Source organism: Myotis brandtii, unplaced genomic scaffold (genome assembly GCF_000412655.1).
Source record: "Myotis brandtii unplaced genomic scaffold, ASM41265v1 scaffold185, whole genome shotgun sequence".
In the NCBI taxonomy this organism is placed as follows: domain Eukaryota; kingdom Metazoa; phylum Chordata; class Mammalia; order Chiroptera; family Vespertilionidae; genus Myotis; species Myotis brandtii.
In genome coordinates, this window is record NW_005356870.1 from 4,970,294 (window position 1) to 4,995,326 (window position 25,033).

Genomic DNA, 25,033 nt, shown 5'->3' on the forward strand with positions numbered 1-25,033 from the left:
ATATATAAAATCACCCAGCACCCATACCCACTCACATGAAGCACTAGGACAGCAGCAATGCCACTGAGGCCACTTAGTGTGTTTCTTCCTGATCCTCCTATTCCCTTGCCACTCGACCACATGAATATTTTTCAAGCTACTGCTGCAGTTATAATCTATCCTACCCTATTAAGATTTTACTTGTAGAGGCAAAAAAAGTACCTTTAAACACAGATGGTTACAATTTTAAAAAGAGATTCAAAAGTGTCATTTTTGTAATTTGGCCTCTAAATCAAATTTAACAATGAATCACACACACAGCAAAATGATGTAGTTATTTTCTATACCTCAACTATAAACTCAGAATGCAAGAAACTTGTACTCTTTGGATATGAGTGTAGGAGAAACCAGTTAGGAGGAGGGTGGCTAAGCAGAACTAAAATGAACTCCTAAGTTTTACCACCTACTTTTTAACACTATGGTCTCTTTCTACTAGAAATTCTTTTCTCAAAGAGAGCACAGTTGGCACGGGTACTAATTACCCTCACTAGCAGAAATGTCATGCTTGACAAAATAGAGACTGTTTTAGTAGAAGTGATTCCCTAATGAAAAATTAAAAAAAGACATTTTCAAGGCCTTATTGTTATAAAATGAATATACATAAGCATAAAGATTTTATATAATACATCCCAACATAAGTAGGCAAGAAAACTTGCTCCAAGGGATTTCTGCATTACAGTAAGACATGCACCACTCAGCAAGATATTCCTTAAAGATGTGATGTGATTAGATATATAATTAAACCTAAAGCACTTGAAGAGTTCCCTAATGCAGAGTTACTGCATTTCGACCTTCTTGTAATCCCAAGTAACATCTGAAGTATGGTCTATGAAAGTTGAAAATTAGAATATGGTATGACCTTTTAGCTACCAAGATTTGGCAAGAACAGAAGACGATGCTATAGGCCACTAAAGGCCATAGGGAGCCAGGCATGTGCCCACACTTTCTTAAAGGAGAAAAAGTTCCATATAAACTTTATTAGAGATACCAGGAGTCTTTTACTAGTGTGACTCTATGGGCTCTTAAATATTCCAATTGTATATTATGGTAATTACTACTAACTGATAAAAAAAAAACCTATATAATAAAAGCCTAATATGCTAAGTGTCCAGTCATCCATTTAACCAATCAAAGTGCAATATGCTAATGATATGCTAAGGCCACTCAACCGCTTGCTATGACATGCACTGACCACCAGGGGGCAGATAGTCCATCAGTCAACCAGTCGCTATATGATGTGCACTGACCACATTAGGGGGCAGATGCTCTGACCAGTAGGTTAGCTTGCTGCTGAGCCGGCTGACTGGGACTGAGCGAGATGGGCCGGACATGCCCTGGAGCCCTCCCACGGTCCCTCCCCGGCTGGCCAATCTCCCGCGTCCCTCCCCAGCCCCGATCGTGCACTGGTGGGGTCCCTCGGCCTGGCCTGTGCCCTTTTGTAATCCGGGACCCCTCCGGGGATGTTGGAGAGCTGATTTTGGCCTGATCCCGCGGGCCAGGCCCAGGGACCCCACTGGTGCACGAATTTGTGCACCGGGCCTCTAATCCTATCTAATAAAGTGGGAATATGCTAATTGACTCTCACGCCATCACAAAGATGGCGGCACCCACAGCCAATAAGGAGGGAATATGCTAATTGACTGCCCCGCCCTCAAAGATGGTGGCGCCCAGTCCCCTCAGCCCTGCCAGGGTGGCAGCTGCCCAGGACCAGCCAGAGGCGCAGGCAAGCCTCGGATGGCGGCTGCCTAGCCGCCCAGGGCCGCCTGTGGCTCAGGTAACCAAGGCCAGCAGAGGCTTGCACTGCCGGCAGTGGCAGCAGCAGAGGTGTGATGGGGGGTTGCGTTCCCCTGATCACTGGGTCACCTCCCGCCCCTGAGGGCTCCCGGATTGTGAGAGGGAGCAGGCTGGGCTGAGGGATGCCCCCTCCAGTGCATGAATTTTCATGCACTGGGCCTCTAGTAAATTATAAAATGCATTATAATCTTAAAATGTTAAGAGTTGAAAGGTATCTTAGAGTAATGTGGCCCAAACTGTTATTTTTTAGGCTAAAAAAATTCAGAACTCAGAGATAAAATAAAATTTGCCATGATCACATAGCTAATAACAATATTAACTCAAAATGGTCTTCAGCTTTCAAGTTCCTGCTTTTTCCCATAACACGACAATCCCAAAAGATGCAATTGGACATATCTAAAATAATGTTTGGGGTCTTATTTTGAAACTAGATCCCTGGTGCATGAAATTCATGCACTGAGGGAGGGGGGGTCTCTCAGCCCGGCCTGCACCCTCTCCAATCCGGGTTCTCTTGGGGGATGTCCGACTGCCGGTTTAAGCCTGATCCCACTAAACCAGCAGTCGGACATCCCTCTCGCAATCTGGGACTCCTGGCTCCTAACCGCTTGCCTGTATGCCTGCCTGATCGCCCCTAACCTCTCTGACTGCCTGCCCGATCACCCCTAACCGCCTCTGCCTGCCGGGCTGATTGCCCCTAACCACCTCTAACTGCTGGCTTGATCGTCCCTAACTTGTTCCCCTGCCATCCTGATCTCCCCTAACTTGCTCCCCTGCCAGCCTGATAGCCCCTAACCTGCTCTCCTCCAGGCCTGATCGCCCCTAACTGCTCCACTGCCTGCCTGATCACCCCAAACCGTCTCTGCCTCAGCCTCCGCCACCATGGTTTTGTCTGGAAGGACGTCTGAAATGAAGTCCAGAAGACGTCCAGTCTATCTGATCTAATTAGCATATTACCCTTTTATTAGTATAGATCTTCACTATTTTCCCAAGGAGCTATGAAAGAACCACTTTCAGTAACCCACCTGAGAAATGATGCAACAGATAATAAGCATTGATTGAATTACATTTTCTCAGACTAGAGGTAATTTAGTTATCTATTATTAGATAACAAACCACCTCCCAAATTACCTGGGCAGTATTACCCTAGGGTGTTAGGATGGCTTATGTCACCTGGAGGCTGGACTGGGAGTCCAAGCAGAGGCCAGGATGTCTGGGACCCCTGGCTGGTTAGGTTCACTGAGAAGCCTAACTGAGCTCAGGTGGGTCTCTGGTTAGAGGCCTTAGTTCTCCATATGGACTTCTCCACATGGCTGCTTGGGCTGCCTCATGGCATGGCAGCTGGGTTCCAAGATAGAGCATTCCAAAAGCAAGAAACTGGCAGCCGCCACACCAATTCAGGGGCTAGTCCTGGAAATGGAATAGCAACACTTCTGCTTTATTTTATTCGTCAAAGCAGCCCTGGGCTTAGTCAGAGTCTGTGTAGGAGAGGACTCGATACAGGCATAAGTAATGAGAGGTGCAGTTCATTGAGGGGTCTTCAAAGTAACAATCTATCATAGAAAGATTGTTAAAATGCTGGTCAAACATGATATTCAAGGAAGATTTACACTGAAGGAGAGAGCTGTTAACCAATACTGTATTACAATATGACAAATGTATATAAACCTAAGGTTAAATATAAATACAAAAAGTTACCTAATCCTATATGTTCTTTGTGCTTCATGGATGTGTTATGGAATTTAAATGGATACCGAAGCATTATTTTCAGCCAGATATTAATTTTAATAAGTATGTTCTTATTAAAAAATATATAGCTCAAGAACATATTTCTGAATTTATAAGCTGCTAATTTAAACAAATTTATTAATTCAATGAGATGTTGGGTGGTGAGGGGACAATGGCCAAGCTCCAAAATAATGAATTCAATTATATGCTTTGTAAATTACCTGCTAACCTACATTTTATCCAAATGCTACCTGGGACTGAGCTTAGATAATAAAGAAAGTTTAAGTGGGGAACACTAGAGTACTCAAAAGTATGTAGGTGTCCATTATAAATATGTTCAAAAGCTTCAAAAATGTATCAAGGGAGTGGGAACCTAATTTACTGAGGTTCTACCTTGTGCTACAAATTGTATACAATAATCACATTATTTTACTTAATCCTCTCAAATGCTTTGTGGAATGGGATGATTATTCCCATATGAATGAATACACTGAAAACTGTACAGGCACAGTCACATACTTAGAAAATAAAAGAGCAGAGAATAGAACCCAATCTGTCTGACCTCAGAGCCTATTTGCTCTTTTAATTATATCACACAATTTTTTATGATGCCTTCAAGGGATGGTACTAAATTTTACTTTATTTCTAATTGATCTATATTTTAAAAAGTGTTTAAATACTTTACTTTTTTCTGTTTCCACAGTCTTATAAATTATTAACTATTTTATGGAAGCAAAGATTTACACAGTAGAAATATGACATTTAAAAAACTCTTCAGTTAATCTTTCTGAATTTAAATCATGTTCTTCCAATTGCCTGTTAATCTAAATTTGTGGTTTCTTACAGAAGAGCATACATGTCTAAATACTAATGCTTTGAAAATAAAAGGGCCAGAAAACAAACCCCACCTTAAATCTACACTTTATAATTGTATTACAGGCAAAAGGAATCATACATTTTTTAGTGTGTTAGCTTCAACGTATTGGATAATGTCTTAATCATTCTATCAATTTTTAAACTCCCTGTAAACCAATACCACTAAACACATTTTTATCTCCCATGACACTTTACAGAGTAACCTACATATGTAAGTACTGAATGTTGGTTAAATGAGTGAAAAGAGCAGAAAAAAATCTGAAATACCAGAAATTACATTTAATACTTTATAAAAATAAAGTTCCAACCAAATATTAGTTACATTCAATATTTGTTGACATACAATCATAGCAACAGGAGGCATTGCAAAGATACATAGTATTCCTATTTAGGAGTATGTACAGTAATGCCCAACTCCAACCCTCCTCACTGTTATAATTCTGATAAATTCAGAATATTTATTCTGAAAGAGGATAAAGGCAGCCAGGAAAGGAAAATAACAAGAGAGGGACCTAAATGAATTCTGAAGAAGGTTCAATGTTAAGATAATTTGAGATGTATTCAAATATTAACAAGAGACCACCACATCCTTAAATTTACATATCAATCAAGGCCAGAACATCTGTATAATTGCTAATAAAACATCTGACAGAGCAGAGCCAGTGTGGCTTGGTGATTGACCATCAACCTATGCACCAGGAGGTAACAGTTTGAGTCCTGGTCAGGGCACATGCCTGGTTTTCCAGTATGTAGGGGGCATGAAGGAGGCAGCTGGTCAATGATTCTCTTATTATTGATGTTTCTATCTCTCTCTCCCTCTCCCTTCCTTTCTGAAATCAATAAAAATATATTCAAAAACAAATAAACAAAAAACATCTGAGAGAAAATACTGTAAAGGAAGATTAAATGAAAACAAATTTAAGTTTGAAAATACAATCTGTCTTAAGGATCTGGTTGTATTTCACTGCAATTTAAAATAATTGTGGAATGTTGTACCTAATCATTCTGGACAAAAGACACAAAAAGAATAAATTTTATCTGTGCCCCCATGTTTCTAAAGTGACCATCATTAAAACATGTATATAATTCTATAAAAGTAGCATTTCAGAACAAAGTTTTTTTAAAAAAAAAATCTGCCTTTGCTCTTTAGGGAAAAATAAAAAACTGAAAATTTCTAAAGTAGTCAAGTTCCACTTGATTTACATGTAAAATAAAAGAATAATATAAAAATATAAATTACTTAAAACCTTAATGATACTTTACTATTTTCAGAATTCTATAGGTTAGAAAAACAAATGTGTATGGGAAATAAAAATATTAACATTCACATATTAACTAATTAGATAATCATGAAGTCACAGAATAGGATTAGGAGACTATTTAAAATTTACACTGTCATTGTATAATCCCACGCATTACATTAGAAAGGAATGCTGAAGTCTAAAACCCCCACACATATCTAGGCAAATTCTCCACCTACTAGTTAATGTATAAGGAACAATTCTTTTCTAAAAACATTACCAAATTGACATTTCCATGGGCTTTTAAATTTGCAAACCAGGAATCATAGTAAAAACAGAGACAGTCAGGGACTCAGTTAAGCATTAATATAGTTATTTAGAAACCCTCTAAAAATGAATTTGATTCTGCACTGTGTTCTAAAATGTAAATTCAAGAAATAAAGCTATATATCTAACTTACTATATGTGTATAGTGCATTTATCCTCTTCATATAAAACCTGAGTTCCTACTTCCAGATAAATACATGCAAATGGATTGAAAAAATATTAAATATATAAATCAGACTTGTAATTTAATAGGTAGATTTGCTTACACGTTTTTATTGACATCACTAATGAGAAAACAAAAGATAATGTCATAACTAAGGGAACTTATCCCAATCTCCATTAGCACCCAGAATATTTACTGCTTTGTGGCTTTGCTGCAACTGGTATATTTCGTAAGAACTACTTTGTGCCATAAACAAGAGTAATATTTAAATATAAACATTATTCAATTTTAATTATGAAATTTTATTTGCATTTTGCATATCAATGGAAAATTTTAAATGATTTTTGTTATGTGCAGAAATAGCACTAAAACCTAATAAATGCTTGTTTAATATTTTCTAATTTGGGAAATTGGTAATCTAAAAAGTAAGAGTACATTTTGAAAAATTATTGCATTATTTATGTTATGAATCATTCAGTAGAATATTTGCGACATGTTCTTTAAAATGTTCTAAACATTAAAATATATGTCACCCTCTATAGTACAATTACTCAAAATAAATTAATAAAATAATACTAGTAATAATATATAATAGAAAATATAAAATCCCTATTCACATATTTCTGAGTTAATTATCTAAATGATAAAGAGAAAGGATAACTTTTTTTACTCAGAGAATAAAACTGCTCATCAGGGAAAATATTCATATCTTAAGGTCTTGCTACATGCAAAGTGCCTTGGTCCGATGCAAAATACAAAAGAAAGCTAATATATCAGTGGAAGAAAAAGTCATGTATGAATAACTACAATTCAATAACTCTGGTAAAAGCCATTGAGTAATTCAGAAAAGGAGCCATAGGAATTTGGTGTTAGCTAAAAGGAATGAGGGAAGTATATCCTCTTTTGATAAGGAGGAAAGATAAAGGAGCTCTATATATATTTGTGTAGGGGATGAGGCAGGGAGAAGAAGTAATTTGTTAATTATTAGTGTTCATGCTCCTTAATTATTAGGATTGCTGAGCTCAAAATGGGCTGTCAAGGTATAAGGGTAAAGATGGAAGAATAAGGCTGGGATGGAAATCGACTCCTGCCGTAGTAATCGCACATAAATTCTGCAATATTAAAATGGCTATGGAAAACTGAAGTACGCTGGGTTCTATAAAGAGCTCTGTCTAAAGATATTGCTGCACTTACCATTGATAAAAATGCCCTGTCCTCACTGTGATAAAAGTCACGTTATCTACTGAGAGGATCCAAACAAAATTTGGAGCTTTAAAGTAACTCAAGAATGTTAAAATCCTCAAAGCAACCTCAAAATTTAAGGGGAAATAAGCAGTTATCATGTTTAAAATCTCCACAAAGCTATTAGTAGAACTTAGTAAATCTCTGCTAGTTTAGAGTTTTATATATACACAATTTAACCTTACATGAAAGTAGAAGTCTCTCCTCAAATTATCCAGAGAAGTGGAACACTCATTAGGCCATGTGAAATAATATACAAGCCGTCTACAATAACAAACAACACATATTCCGAGGATTCAATCCGTGCCACTATTCTATGGATTTCTTTAGAATGGAAAAAAAGTGTGGAAGCAGTCAAGGAAAACTGAATAATTCTAATCTATAAAATCATCACTCAGAAAAATAATTTTTAAAGGCAAATTATGTATTATTTCTAAGGTACACCATCCATCCTCATAGTTTTCATAGCATATTTCAAAATAAATAATCTCAAAGGAATTAATTCTTTAAGTTTTAGGCACAAGATGATTTCCCTCAATATTTGCAGTGTAATGTTAAATATATGTTAGGTTTTTAAAACATAAAAGCAATCTTTTAACATTAAAAAATTAACTGCCATTTAAAGAAAGACTTTATAGTGTCAATATACCATGTTAAAAACTTAGCCAATAAAAAAAAATAAACAAAAAGCAGGGCTGTCACAGAGATCTAAAGAAAATCATTAGCAACATTTTCTCAGCTTTAAATTGAAAAAGTATTGGTATCTAGTAAAGAAATCTTCTTCTGCCAAATAAGAAATAAAAAATGCATATATCCTAACAAAAATGGGTAAATAGGACATAAACAGATATTTCCAGTTTCCATGATCATACACAGAAAATAATATGTTATTATAATTTTAATCACCTACAAAACTGCAGTTCCATTTAACAAACAACTTTCAGTGTCTGACATTTAAAGAGACAGGCTTAAGATCCATGCTTCACCAGCTCAATGAATATGTCACAACTGCCAATAACAGATACAGCAGCATTTCATGTTACAGTGAAAAGATGCCAGGAAATACGGCTATATATGCATACATATATATGCCAACTTCAAACATTTTAACTGTAAAGCAAAAAGAAATTACTGAAGGGGAAGATTATATTTTAAATAACTTACCTTTCGTCCATCACTTGCATGGCAATTCACATTGAGAGGAGTCAGTAAAGCCATTAGTTTTTCTTCATTACCGCTCCTATAAAAAGGTATGTTATTCTTTTAAAATTATAGAGCTTCTTATGTATATTTATAGATATTTTTCACAAGAAGGAAAATAGTATGGGTTTGCTTCAATTTCTTTTATATGGTTTTAAATGACTCTCTTTTGCTATATTCAATTCAATTAATATATTCCTAATTAATTCCTGTTAATCACCATGTAGTGGTACAGCTTGGAAGATCTAAGCTTTCTACATTTTTATGTTTTATTTGTCTGCAAAAAGTCACCTTCCTAATTACAAGCAAACTTTATTCTGATAAGTGATCTAAAACACAGGAGTTAAAAATATATACAAAATGCAGTAAAAAGCTAATCAATTAAATTATAAATGAACAAGAACAAAAGAAAATGAACAAGAATTTTAACATTTACTTTATGCCCCTCATTCAAGCTTTTGAAAATTAGAAAAAATTTTAAAGAAAAATGAAGGTATAGATATTTAAATACTCCAAGAATATCATTGGAAAAGCCGGACAACTAAGGTTTGCAGGTACCTTAGATATGTTCCAAATACAATTAACCTTATAATCATCACCAGACTGAGAGACTGCCTCATTTAATACACCTAATCATGTAAAGTAAAATACACAAAGGTTTACTATAAGGTCTTATCTGCATTATTGCATAAAATCAAGCAAGACAATACCATGTTATAATTTTTAGAGTCCTCCACCTGCCCACCCCCTATTCTCCCTTAAATGCATTATACTCACTTAAAATGAATGGAATCACTTACCTAGCAGCTTCTAGGAGTTCGTCTTTCTTGTATTCACCTAGATGATTACAAAATATCATGCTGTTAGCATTTGGCAGAAGACAGATTAAGAAATGCAGTAGGCAGCAAATAGAGAATTAAATAGAGAAGAACAGAAAAAGATAGTCCACACCCCGCTGGGTGATGGAGCCGTGACGTTAGCCAGCTTGTGAAGGCAGCATCACCAGTGCCTTGGAGACGGGCAGCAAATTGACGCAGCTTCTTGTCCAATCCTCAGATGAAGTAGCTTTCTTCAGACAACCAATGAATGCTAAATCTCATGTCCAGAAACACATTCCCTCTGATAACAGCATGCCAGCTGAAGACAATACGCCCTTCCCCCCTTTCCTATTCAGCCTGTCACAGTATACTTGTGAAGCATAATACATTCTGAGACAAAAGCAAAATAATGTGGCTCTTTAAAGGTACACATTACTTGTCTTTAAAAAATTCGGTTTTTTGGTAAAGACATGGAAAGTTAAAAAACACACATTAATTGCCATTGCTGAGTTTTATAGCAGCAGAAAAAAAAAATCAGAACCTTGAAGCCTTTGCCTGGATAGGGTAGGTCTGTAGACTAGAAATACATGAACTATGTACCAAATGCTATGAACCTCTTGGAGGCAGCGCTCCAAAAACCAAAACAGTGAATACATTTCTAAATGACAATAATTTTCTAACATGCTATAATCTTTACACTTTATACAAATCCAGTACCAAGTTGTAACAAACAATAAACCTTAAAAATATTTTTTAAAAGCAGGCTGGGTTCTCTGTGAATGAGCAGATATCTAACTATTGAGATATGAATACATTTTTTTCATTCTATTTTTTAATATATCACAGACTAAAAAGAGGTATATAATTTAAGACCTTCAATACAAACTTCCTATGGTATTCAAGATTTAACAAACACGTTTCTTTTGAAAGCTTAATTAAAGAATAAGAAATTTTAATAATATAGCGTCTGTTCATTCAATAGAGAAAAAGAATAGCCAGGACTATGATTCAGCTTTAATAATACATGGACTCAGTTTGCTATATCACTGAAGAAATACTTATGTTTAATGCTATGAAGAAATAAGCTTAAATTATTTTTATAATCTTACTTGTAAATATAGATTTCTTTGCATTTTGTTTCTGTTTTGCTACAGAATGCAGACTATTGATGCAAACACTATAAAGACACTTCAGGACCACCAAGCACATGTTTAAGTTCTATAACCCATCATTGGTAAATATTCTTTTAGTTTAGACTCAGTCTTGCTTCTCAAATTAAGATTACATTAAAATCTAAGAACTGTGAAAAGTTATTTTCTAATAAGGAAATCATTTTTAAAAATCTATTCTTCCCTAAGGAAATTTTATATACCAATAAAATCACAGGTTCAACAATAAACATAGATAAGCTAGAATGCATGATTCCTGATAAGAGTTGGCCTTTCCTATTTCCCATATTTTGCACTCCAGATTCTTTAATTGATTCACAGTTTAAGATTTGTATTATTATATCCCTCGCCAATAAAGCTCTTGACTTCCCAAAACCAAACACCTATCTCTACTAAACATTTTAGTTGGCAATATGGAAGTTGGTGAGTTAATCATAACCTCAAATATCTTAAATATCAAGAGCAAAGAAAATCACATTATGGAATTATCTATAGAAGTCTTTCAGTCAATGAACATTTATTGAAAGGCCTATATGCCAGATTCAAAACCAAGAGAGACACTATCATCTCTGTAGTCAAGGAATTATTAGTCTATCAAGTGAGAGAGACGAGTAAACAAATGATTACAGTAGAGTATAAAAAGAATCGTCTGAAGTTCTAAAAAGAGCGTAAAGACTAGTCTAAGTGGGAATTAATAAAAGGCAGGTAATTATAGTTCAAGGAAGATTTCTTGGAAGATGGGAAACTTGCACAGAGTTTTGAAGGAAGACAGGTGATCCTCACATAAAAAAGGGTGAGGGAAAAGGAAAATGGTAGCTCTGCAAACCTGAAACAAAGGACTTGCAGGGGAATGGGTAAGAATGAGGCAGAGAAGAATTAGAAAGATCATGAATGACCCTCTAAGAACTCTGAACATTATTTCGAAAACAATGAGGAAATATTAAAATATTTTAACAAGGGGAGTACAAAGTATATTTAAAGATCTGCAAGTTTTGTGATTATGTAAACTATTTCTATGCTCTACTCCAGTGAACTTTAGTTGGGAAGAAAAGTGGCCCAAAGCAAAGAGGAGGTGGACAGAGTAGGACAGTGAATTTTGACATAGTTTATATTTTTGAGTAAGTATAAATTCCCTTATATACAGTAAAAACATTAAAATTGGGGACTGAAAGTAGCTACTATTGAAATCTATGTCATAGTAAAATGTGACTCCAATAAGCTAGGTAGTAAAACTGCAAAGTATTTGGGATCTTCAAAGCTAAAAATCAGTCTACCTACAGTTTTCTCCAAAAGGCACATTTTTGCAAAAATGTTATTCCCTCATAGATAAGCTGATAATAAACCCAAGTGTTCAAAAGAAAACATTTACATATATCTGACAGAGTCGGACATAGGTGTTACAAATGGCTTTCTACTCTTACTGTTAGGGAGCCTAGTACTTTAATCAGCTTTGCTGCAATACATTCCAACATCCACTATCTGGTGCCCAAGGACTACAATCCATAAACAGTCTAAGCTATTTTTCAAATGCTACATCGCAGCTACAACCAACATAATGAATACAGGAGGTCCTTTACGCACTCTGACAACAAATCTAAACTACTTATTTAACAAACCACAGGTTCTGTTCCATTTTAGCTGAGAATCTGAAAATATTCTGGCTGAGACTATGGTGCTCTATGGAGCATTTATATTCTTTAATAACATTCAGATAAAGGCTAGCAATAGATCAGTCAGATACAAAACTAGACAATTATAATCAAGATAATAGCAGCCAGGAATGGAGAAAATGGATGGCTTAACATATTTTTCTTTGATTAGAATAAAGTAAGTGGGATAAAAAAATAAGCAAGCAAAAAGTTTATTTTCCAAAGTCTGAATTTTTATTATTAGTAAACTAATGATAGGATACATGTAAAGATAAGCGCGCGCGCGCACACACACAGACACACAGACACACACACAGACACACAGACACACACACACACACACACACCGTGGGATATAAGTTAATGTGTTAAAGAGGTATGTTATCAGAAAGAAGGTTAAAAATAAAGGCTAAAACATAAAGATTAAAAATAAAACTCCCCTTGTATTTCTCTGAAGTAGTTAGAAGACAAATTACTTTTTGAATAAAAATGAAGAACACCTACATCAATAAATAGAAGTCATGATTATTGACATCTCAATTTTAACATTTTAAGGGGCTTCTGACCCTTTTTTCAGCAACTGGCAGGGTCAAAGTAGACTTGATTTGGTAAAAATGAGTTCATTTGGCTTTGTTGAGATGGAAGAGCATGCAAAGATTATGATCATGAAATCACAAGTTCTTAAAGCAGTAAGGAACTAAAAAGAATTATGACCTTTCTTTTCTCTACTTTGAAACTATGCATAATACATGCCTATCAGTAACATCTCTTGTTATACGGCATGAGGGGGGTGTAGTTTGAAAGTCACCTTTCTCCTGTCACCTCACCCCCAATTTTAGTCACTCTCCTAAGGGACCATCTGCAACAGATTCATTTACAGTTAATGAAACTGACACTAAGGCAGTTAAGTGAACTGTCTAAGGTTTCATGAGTGTTATTCACTATCTGTTAGGCCCTGAACATGGCTAATATATGAGTAAAAATGAAACAAATCTGAGCTTTCAAAGAAGCAATGTAAACAAAAGAGTAACAAAACAATAATAGCAAAACAATTTTAAAAAGCAATCCCAATAACTAGCTTTAAACAGATAAAACATTTATATAATATAAGCCAAATATTTTCATCAAAACTATATTAAAGCATTGGAGCTTTCATATGAGCTTGTAAACATGGGCAAAAAAAGAAAAGTAATTTTAGTTAATATTTTGGGCCAAGGGACTAAGAATGAAGAAAATCCATTCCGAGACTATTCAAATGATCAATGCATTTTGCATTTCCCATAACATGCTTTAATTCCTCATGCTTTAGGTATCTCAAGGGAAGAGCTATGTATAGACTTCAATCAAGAAACAGATTCATAGATACAGAGAACATTTTGACAGTTGCCAGATTTGGGGGGGGGGAGGGGGATGGGTGAAAAAGGTGAAGGGATTAAGAAGTACAAAATAGTCATGGGGATGTAAAGTATAGCATAGGGAATATAGTCAATAATATTATAACTACATTCAGATGGGTACTAGATTTATTGGGGTGATCACTTTGTAAGTTATATAAATATCTAAACACTGGGTTGTAAACTAATACAATATTGTAGTCAGCTGTAATTGAAAAATAGAAGAATATTATAAAACAAAACCTGTTATCAAGGACTTTATGTTGCCAAGTATTAAGTAGTATCATGAGTTGATAATTTTCATACAAATATTTTTCATCAAGATACTGGCAAATATAAGAGTTGAATTGATTCTTGAAACTAAACTGACAGCCTATATATAAAATAAAATATTAATTTAGGCGATATATTCCATGTTTTCACTAATAGTTTGAAAATTTGGAACCAGCTATGTAGTGATAGAAGGAATTTCACTAAAGCACCAGGGGATAATCTAATCTCAAGAAGTTAAAGCTATGTCTTCCACCAAGATCAATTTCAGATTAACTGATATTCTACTATATATAAACAATGACTCTAAGAGTTATTGAATTACTTTTTCTCCCTATAATCTTTCATGAATATTTTCAGGACAATAGGGGGAAAATTATAGTTGTCAGCATTCTCAATGCTTTTTTCTTACTTCTGCATCCTGTCACTCTTCTCATTCATTTTGCTACTTGCTTCAAAGTCTAGAATTATGATCAGACTAAACACTCAACAGTCATTCTAAACATAGAATAATTTGGGGCTTTCAAAATCTAGGCTTGAGCAGAGTATTTTCCTGGTGGAGATCCTTTCCTTCTCTTGCCTCCTACAACTTTGACCTTTTTAATTAGCCAGTATTAGGTAACATTAAACATAACCTGTGCTATAATGTTATCATAACAAAGTATGCTGTCTAATACAGTATCCACCACTCTCACATGGCTACTTACTTTTAAGTGGATCATAAAAAATATTTTAAAAATACAAATTCTGTTCCTCAGTTGCACTAACCAGATTTCAGGTTTTTCAATAGGCACAGGTGGCTAGTGCCCACCACACTGGACAGACAGACTGTCAGACAGACGGTTGAAACTTTTTTTGGACCATGCTACTCCACAGTGTGTTTAATGACAATTTAAGAAGTCATCTTTTACTCTAATAAACTACTTTTCATATAGTCTTACTCTTAAAATTGTTACTGCCAAAACTATAAACTTTCCCCCCCTTAACTGAATACCAAACCACTTATTCATCAGTATAAAATACAGGGGAAAACACTGGACTGTGTGATAAAGATCTGGAGTGTGTGCTAGCTCTGCCATCAATTTCCTGGTGTGACCTCGGGGAGAGTCACTTTAGCTTCCTGGAAGCCTCCATTTTATTGTCATTTGGAAAAATGAGGGTGGAAAGTTAAATGACCTCTGAAGTTTCAGATCTAAAACTCTTACCCTGTATTTGATTCTCAATACTGCTCAGATCTTTTTCTGAGACAATTTTAATGATGCCTGAACAGAATTTAAGGGAAAACAAAATTATCTCGGGAAAAATCTCTACTAAACTATTATAGAAACTAGTACCTGGAATTATAGGGTAAGCATTAAGCAATTTTATCTAAACGGCACTATTTTCTATTGTGTTGGTAAATTAAAAAAAAAAAAAGTTCACCTAAGTATGGAAGTAGACATAAACCAGGAAGATTATTATTTAAGAAGAATTTTCCAATTTATTAGGAAAATGGGGATGTGTCCCACTCCCTGAAAGACAGCTGAAAATCATTTTTTCAAAGAAAAAAAAAGACATGCCCCCCAATATAATTATACTATCCTGTGCCACAATATTTAAATAATAAAAATTATAATATATTACATGCCAATACAAAAATCTAAACCAATGTCCTAAAACTTTTAAAAAACACAATACAACATTCAAACATAACAAAAGCTCTGAAAAAAAACAATGTAATCAATATATGATTGTTAGCAACCAGTTTCTTGGTATGCAATGACATGACTTTGCTTAGCCCCAGTAACATCTAAGATACATATCCCATTTATAAACACTTATCAGGGTTTCAAATGATTTATACCTGTTTCTGATATTCTGTTAATTGTATTTGAAATGTGACTCGACTTTTCGCTGAAATTTATTTTTCTGTTAAAATGTAAGTATTAAAATTTGGAACATAAATATAAATACACATTGGCTGAAAAACTTTTAAGATATATACATTCTCTAAAGTTGGATATTAAAAGCCAAGAGGCATGTTCCTCCAGGACGCTGTTAACCATGAGACATTTGGCAAAGTGTGTCTACCAGTATATTGGGGGACGGCACACATATAAAACTATCATGTGCTGAAAGGTTACAAAACTTAGCAAACACTGTCACTAAAGTGGGAGCAAATTCTCTGAGTGAGATAAGAAGGGCGCTCCAAGGTATAAGGAATTTAGTATGAGATCCAGAGCACAATTTCTGGACAGTTATTTGGTAGGATAGAGTGATGATGGGAGAGAGAAGGAAAGGGAAGGGAAGAGGGGAAACGGAAAAAGTCAGAGAGAAGGAGAGTAGTAAAATAAAGGCAGGAATGAGGTTAGGAAGGGAAAAGAATCCAGTAATAAAGTTTATGAGGTAGACACTGAGAAGGCTAAGACTCAGGAGTGAGTTAAACATAAGAATACTGAGCATTAATGAACAGAATAATGCCAAAATGAGGCTCTTCTCAGTAGGTAATCTAGGTTTTTAAAGGTACATGCACTAATGATGAGAATTCACAGGTATTAAGGAACAGTGATGATTAATGATGATTTATAGAGGCAGCACAAGCTTTCTATAAGACTACTCACTCAAACGCATATGCCAGGAAGTGACTGAGAAAATGCTTGGATAATGTGTCAAGCACACCACTAATCACTTTTACTGAATTTTGTAGAAATGAACAACATTACCCAAAGAAATACAGACCATGTCTAGTGCCTCTGAAGTCCTGGGCACGGGACCAAAAGACTTGGTAAATTCATCATTTTTCTTGCTAACTTAAAAGAAATGGAAGTTTGAGGAAAAGGAGCAGCTGGCTATCCATGAAAGAACAAAATCAGTCTTGATCTTAGGATGCAAAATGATGACAATTGATGATGAGTATTAAAAGAAGAACATAAAAAAATGAGGATCAGATATAATGTCTTGCAATCAGAGATAAAAAATGTCAACTGTTCAAATATATAAATCAAGATTAAAAATTAATTTAAGTAAGACTAGTCCAGATTAAACTACTCTGAAACTGGTTTGACAGGAAGCTCAGTGAATCGATGTGACAAATTTACAAAAAGGTAAAAGGAAACTTATGTCGTATCAGCAGAATAAAAAAACGAATGGGGTTATTTAGTCTACAGTATAAAAGACTGAGGTGGTAAGAGGAGGTTATAATTTTAGGAAGGGTTCTAACTTCTATTGTCAGTATTTCAGAGGAACTCTAAAAAAGAAAAATGCTTAGCCATATACAATGTAGTTCCAAAAAGAAGTGACATGTACTGTATTTGGCTTAACAAATGGGAGAAATATTTCTAACCATTTAAGTTATTCCACAAAGAACTAATTATGGCAGAGAGCTTGTAGGGCTATAGCATAGAAATGTCAGGTTGGAATATAGCATAGAATCCTTATGGGGTAATGGAGTAGATTAGTAACCTCTAAATCTAAGGTCCTTTCCAGATCCATGGTTATATATGTGACTTTCAGGATATAGCTGTATACTTGTTAATTATAATAAATTTGGACTTAAGTTACACATGATGTGTTCTTTACTATCTACTCTTCATGAGATCCAACCACTGCTCTCCAAATTTAATTCACATATAAAATTATATATAAAAAATCTTATTTGACAGGCACTTTACTTGAATGAACTAATTTAATCCTCAAATAATGCTTCTGTTCTATTATTACTTCCATTTTACAGATGAGAAAACTGAGCAATAGAAGGTCACAGAGTTAATGTATTAGGTTCCTTATGTTATTGTAACAAATTACTAGAAACTTAGTGGTTTAAAACACAAATTTATTCTCTTGCAATTCTGGAGGTCAGAGGTTTAAAATGGATCAGCAGGGCTGTATTTCTTCTGAACACTCTAGGAAATAATCCATTTCCTTGCTTTTTCTAGCTTCAAAAGGGTGCCCACATTCCTTGGCTTGTGGCCCCTGCATCACTATGACCTCTGCTTCCACATCACATCTCTTCTCTGTCTGACCCTCTTTCATCCTTTCTATATGGATCCTTGTGATTTTATTGGGGCTACCAGAGAACTTAAAATAATCTCCTCATCGCAAGATCCTTAACTCAATCACACCAGCAAAGTTCCTTTCACCTCATAAGACAACAGTCACAGGTGCTGGGTATTAGTGTATGGCCATCACTGGGGACCCATTATTGTGCCGATCACAGCTAGTATATGGCAGATGGGAGATGTTTAACCACAATAAATGCTGCCTCTCAAACACTGCTCCTCTAGAGATGGAAAATAGAGTGACTATACCTTCTAACGTATTCCCTAGACTGCTAGGAATAAAGAATTTTCTTCAATAGGGCATGTGAAATTTAACATCTAGGATCATAGACTGTAAAGCAACATATGGAATTCTACTTGGCATGACCTTTTTGGAGAATAAGCTGTTTAAAAAAATATGTGGTGAACATCTAAAGAAGGCAGCTACTCTACTTTTTGGTTAAGTTAGCAATAATGGAGAAAACATTCTTTATCAATAAAAACACATTTGTGTATTCTGAAAAAAAAAATCTGGTGAAATTCTGAGGGCCCACATTCTTATCTCCTTTTCCATTGCAAAGGAATTTAATTTCTTATGAAATCATGTTTTTATAATGTAAGGAATAGTCCATTTCTAGCTATTAGTACTAAGTTAGAACCAGGGAAAATATAAATCTAAGTAAAAAAGCACAGAGGACATGCGATTTTTGTCTGCCCAAATGCCATTACATCCTTCTTCTGGGAAGCGTTCTGTTCCCCGTTTGGGGGAATTGCTCCTCCTTTTCTATGGTTATGTCATTCTGGTAGATTTTCCAATCACAGAGTCCTGCTCCACCCCTGACCAATAATCACAGTCCAACCACAGACCAGTGATTGGTCAGTTCAGAGGTCTTCCTTGAGACTTTTCACTACACAATTGGGGAAGAGCCTTCTTTTTACATTAGAAAAAATAGTAAGAGCTCTAGTGTTGTATCCCCAGAGCTGCCAATAGCCATGCTCAACATAGAAGAACCTAAGAAATCAAAAACACACTGACAGAAAATGGAGAACAGAGAAGGCAAAGAGAAAGAACAAGAAGAGGGCAGGAGGGAGAAGGTGTAAGAGTGAGTGAGGGGAAGGGGACAGAGAAAGCAGCAGAGTAATGATCAGGAAGTGGGACAAAAAGGCATCGGGTAGGTGGGTTAAAGAAACAGAAACAGTCAGATACATGATATAGTTTGAGTCTCTGGATCCAGCAGACTGATGTCAAATATATCTTTGCCTTTATGTGGTTTGTACCCTTAAACTTCGTCAGCTAAATAATAGCAATTTGATTCATGAGTGTTTTGAGCAATTTGATTCAATGTGCTTTATTATATTCCCTATAATTCCTCCCACTTCACCTTAAATAAAACAACTATCATATTCAAGCCAATCTTTAGCAGTGAAGCCTCCAACCGACTTTTTAAAAACATGGCCTTAGGTAGATTCTAAATAATTTAACACTGATATAATTTAGTTCGTTTATTTGCTTCATATTGTTTTTTAAAAATGTTTTTATTGATTTTAGAGATAGAGGAAGGGAGAGGGAGAGAGAAGGAAACATCGATCACCTGCCTCCTACATACCCACTACTGGGGATTGAACCCTTAACCCGGGCAAGTGCCTTGACTGGGAATCGAGTCAGCAACCTCTCGGTGCATGGAACAACACAATAATATATCCAACACAAGATAATAATGATGGTGATAACAGTAATGCTTTTCAAACTTTAAAGCACTTGATTTGCTAACAATTATTTCTCCTATAAATCACCAGAGAGATAGAACTTCATTTTTATCAACATCAGTGAAAGAATTTTAATTAAAAAAACTAACATTTAAGGAATCTCAGAAAACAGATTTCTCCATCCCTCTTTATAATAAAACAGCTTTTATGTAATGAAAATGGGGCGTGTCATTTGATCTTACTATCCTAAAAATTTTGCTGGGTCACTAGAATATTGTAATCACACTATGCGAAGAATAGAAATGGATGTATACATTCATAAAATAGTGGATAAAATAGAAGGGCTTAAGTAATTTCCAAGAAAAAGTAAAAACTTCTCAGAGGAAGGTAATATAGAAAAATCATGCAGATGAACTTTCCCTCTTCTCTACCAAAAGAAACAGAACCTTACAAAGAATAAATCTCTGTTTTCTCATTAGATAGAAAACCTCATGCAAAAGGAAAGATCTATATATTGGTAATAAGTTCCTATCATACAGATATTTGATATTTTTTACTATACTAGTTGGTGACGTATTGACTTGTAGCAGCTTCAAGTATATCCATGTGTCAACAATAAGCCATAGTGGAAAACATAAATTTGTTACTATATTTCATATATTTTGTTTTTTGTTAGTTTTTATCTTTAGTGAGTCATTTAGGATTGCTGTTTCTTTGCTGATTTTTTGTCTAGCAGATTTATCCAGTGATGTCAGTGGTGTATTAAAGTCCCCTACTATGATTGTATTGTTGTCGATCACACTCTCTCCCTCCCTACCTTCCTGCTGGTCGCCATTTTTTCTTCTCTCTAGTTTTTATCTTTAAATTCACTTTATATATAATGATTTCATGAAGTACATGTAGATTTTGGCCTATTTTTATCTACTGTAGAAATGGACCAACCCTTCAATGTAGCAATCCTTATGAAACTTGACTAAAGATTAATATGCAAAAAAGTAGTATTTTAAAACATGAAGTTTGAGATAAATTAAAAATAAAATTAATCTAGGATTAGTACCATGTTTAATATTGAGGAAGTTTAAGTCGGCCCTACTGATAATGGCAGTTTCTAAACAGACATGGACAAGACCATAGAAAACAATGTCCCTCTACAAGTCCGTACCACAGCTATGTAAGTGACCCATAATCCTTTAGTAATAGAGTTAACTATTACTTTCTTAATAATGACATCACAAGCCTGGCTTCAGGATCAGTTCTGCTAGTCACGGACTACCCAAGGCCTCTGTGTATGTACATGTGTGTGTAGGTGTATATACCTCTACCAGCAGCTAGAATAAACACTAAAGCACAAAATTCTATGATTTGCAGATTGGAGATCTTGCTTCTTTATTAGCAAGATATTAATTAACACCTTAGGAAAACTAAAGAAAGGACACTTTTGGAACTTGAGATAAATAAGTTACTGCCTATTAGCATCTTCAGGAAAAAGTTCCAAGGTTATACAAGCTTTACCTTTAAAAAAAAAAAACCAGCAAACCAGTTCATGCACATAGGCAAGCACACTTTTACCCTCATTCTAGACAGTAAGTTCCTGTGTTCACGTTTTGCATAATGATTCTGATCACTTGATGCCTCCTGCCTGATACAGAAGAAAGTGCTATCTATTTGGTAGAATGATACTGTTGTTGAGAACAAGCTAGAGAAGAATTGTATATTTTCTCCTTTTGCTTAGTTGTTCATTTCATTTATTTTGTGTCAAGCTTTTAGATGACCCAGAGCAACTGGAGAGTGAAATTGAATAAGATCATATAAGGCAATATTCTTTTGACAATGTCAAGCAAAAGTATGGAAAAAACAAATATTCTAAATGGAAAAACACACAAAAATGTTAGAATGAAAATACTAAGCCTCAAATGTGGGTAGAGAACAAACCAGGAGCAGTAAATGCTGAGTTCTTGCTTTAGTAATTTGCTCCTTCCTCTGTGCTTCGTAACACTTCCTATATTGTATGAAAAATCATTTGTGGTTCTGTTCTTCTTTGCCCAACTTGAGCTCCTAGAAGTCAGAGGGACCATATATTATATTTAAAAAAGAAGAATACCTATTTCACTTTCCCATCCTGGAATAGCATATATTTCTTAAAAAGAATGTCTTATCTAGAGGAAAGTCCATTGTAATAACAGAGGACTATATTGTATCTAGGCTTAGAACTAAGAATAAAAGTATCACAACATCACACAAGAAACTCCTGAAAAAAAAAAAAAAGTTCCAGTAAGAAGAATTTTAGAATCTATCTAATTGAATTACTGTGGGAAGAAAAAAATTTTTTAATAACAATCAATAGACTAATTAAACATATAGCTATTTAGGTTATGCAAAAAGAACTTGTTATTTTCTTCCTTTTGTCCAGGAGAATACTGGACTAATTAAAGTAGTGAGCTTTTATAATAATGAATAAAATTATATTTTTATATATAGCACATTTTATTTATCCATTCATCTCTTAATGGGCACATGGTTTGCTTCCACCTTTTGGCTCTTGTTAATATGCTACTATGAATATGAGTGTACAAATCTCTCGTACAGTTTTTCCTTTCAATTCTTTTGAATATATATCCAAAAGTTGAATTGCTGGACCACAGAAATTCTGTTTTTATTTTTGAGAAACCTCCATAGCGTTTTCCATAGCAGATATGTCATTTTACATTCTCACCAACAGTGCACAAAGGGATCCAATTTCTCTACATCCTCACCAATATTTGTAATTTCTGTGTTTTGTTTTAATAGTAGCTATCCTAATGTGTGTGATGTAGTAGCACCCAAAATTTCTATTTCTTTTTAAAACTATGTCTAATTTCTCATTAAATTATTTTAATAAAGCAAAACTGGTTATTACTTGGTCTGTGTTTTCCTTTCACTGAGTTAAATTTATATGAAAATAGATAAAACATGCATATTTTCTTACTATTATGAGTATAGTATAGCTGCTTTATGACACCAGGGTATAAAGGAGTAAAGTACTAATACACTTTTAGTAAGACTGCTATTATAAGTCCTGCAACAGAGGTAAAATAATGAACTTTCTATGCTTTGATTTGAGTTTACTTGAATTTTTATGAGATACTAAAGTATATATGTTTATTTAGTAGTATTTTCTTTGAAGGTATAAACCAAGGTTCATATGCTAGAAAAAGTTAACACATTTTTTAATAGAATTTATTGGGGTTAAACTGGTTAATAAAATTTAATAGATTTCAGGTGTACAATTCTATATTACATCATCTGTATATTGTATTGTGTGTTCACCACCCCAAGTCATGTCTCTTTCCATCACCATTTACTGCCTTATGACCTAGCAATTCCACTTCTGGGGATTTATCCTGAAACACTAATTCAAAAGAGTTAACACATTTTTATTAAAGACACTATTAATTCATTAAAAAAATTAAAATATCTCCAGAAAACAATGATAAGAAAACTTGATAAGAAATTAGGTCTAAAAAATTGTGTTTTGATATTCCAAACTAATTAAACTGAGTCATATTTCAAGGAATAATATTAAAAGACTTATTTTATACATAAAAGAACAGTCTGACAAATTACACATAGTTCACGGCTGCTCATATTTATGAAGGATGACATTATTTTGGCCCATCTGCCACCATCTCAGATTATTTGTCACTAGCCCAAATAGCATATAGACACAACAAAATTTAAATTATGCTTGTGGAAGTCTTAATATGACAAAGTAGACAATTATTTCAAATAAAATCACATTTCTAATTTGTGATTATATAATAATAGTTATACATTTTAGAGAAAGTTATCGTTAAGGGCAGTTAGCACTGTTTAAATACTGAAATGATTCTTCCTTTATATAATCTCTCATTCTGTGATAGCAAAAGATACTATACATTCATTTTGAGTAAACATGACTTAATTGATAGAACCAAGAATTTGTGTAATAGCTTCTGCAAATAATTATCCAGGAATAGTGACAAAGACTACCTAAGAGTGAGTTATTATAAAATTTCAGCAAGCTATTTTCAGATTCTTGAAAGCTTAACGTTTTCTCATCCTAATAACCTTAAAAGATTTAAGCCAAACACTTCTACATCAAGTTTGTTAAGAATTATCTGTGGTTGTTGGAAATTTTTACCTTGGAATATAAGAAGACTTGGCAAGATTATTTGCCGAGGAATGAAACTAAAAAACATTTTAAAATTCATCCTCTGCTTTGTGTGAGGTGAATAGACTGAACTAAGAAACTGTCACATCTTACAGAAAACGACTTGTGGAGATATATCCTAAGGCATATGTTGAAACTAACAGTAATTCCAGAAATTATTTTAGAAAAGGCACATAATATATCAACGTATCATCATAACTGACCACCAGGTGGCCCTGTGTAAATCATTATGACTGCGTTACAAAATAAATGTCTCTTTCTGTCTCTCCTTTGTCTCCTTTTCTCTGACTCTCTCTCTCTCTCTCAGAAAGAGGTTGTTTTATAATGTTATGAACATTCTGTGGCATTAGAGTTTATGTGAGCAAATCCCAAAAATTTAGCTCTTGTCAAGATAGGCAAAGGTAACCAGAATTCTGTAACTTATACAAAATTATCAAATTCTCAAGCATTTTTGGCTTTCAGTTGAAATATGGGAAAAATGAGTATAATCTATAAAGAAAAGAAATTTATAAATAAATCAGACTCACTGCTATTATATGAAAATATATCAATTGCTAAGTTTGAAATCTCCTAGAGGGTAGAGATAGTACCTTATTTATCCTTATATACTTAACAACTATCAAAATATCTGACATGTAGGTGCCAATATAGTGAATTGGAAATACCCTATCTAATAAAGAGGGAATATGCTAATTGACCATCACACCCTCACAAGATGGCAGTGCTCACAGCCAATAAAGAGGAAATATGCTAATTGATTTCCACGTCCTCAAAGAAGGCAGTGCCCACAGCCACAAGATGTCAGCACCCAGTCCCCTCAGCCCCGCTGGGGCGGCAGGCACGTGACATGGCCGGGCCTGCCCCCGGGAAGGTCTGGCTGCTCCGCCCGCGCCTGCCTCCAGAGTCCCCCAGTCCCCTCAGCCCTCCAGCCACCCAGGGCCGACCAGAGGCGCAGGCAAGCCTCAGATGTTGGCTGCCCAGCCGATGCCCAAGGTGCAGCAAGCCTTGGATGGCGGCTGCCCAGCCAACGCCCGAGGGCAGGCAAGCCTCGGATGGTGGCTGCCCAGCTATCCAGGGCCGGCCCGAGGTGCAGGTAAGCCTCAGATGGCAGCTGCCCAGCCACCCAGGGCCAGCCCGAGGCTCAGGTAACCAGGGCCAGCCAAGGCTTGCGCTGCCAGCAGTGGCAGCAGCAGAGGTGTGATGGGGGTGTCGCC

General features: G+C 35.1%; 1 protein-coding gene across 1 annotated transcript in view; it reads right to left on the reverse strand.

Moving 5' to 3' along the window:
- TNKS (tankyrase, TRF1-interacting ankyrin-related ADP-ribose polymerase) overlaps nucleotides 1-25,033 on the reverse strand; it is a 142,992-nt gene that overhangs the window by 62,237 nt on the left and 55,722 nt on the right. Inside the window, 2 exon segments of the mRNA XM_014537931.1 lie at nucleotides 8,572-8,647; nucleotides 9,408-9,444. Of these exon segments, the coding sequence (XP_014393417.1) occupies nucleotides 8,572-8,647; nucleotides 9,408-9,444 (113 nt within the window).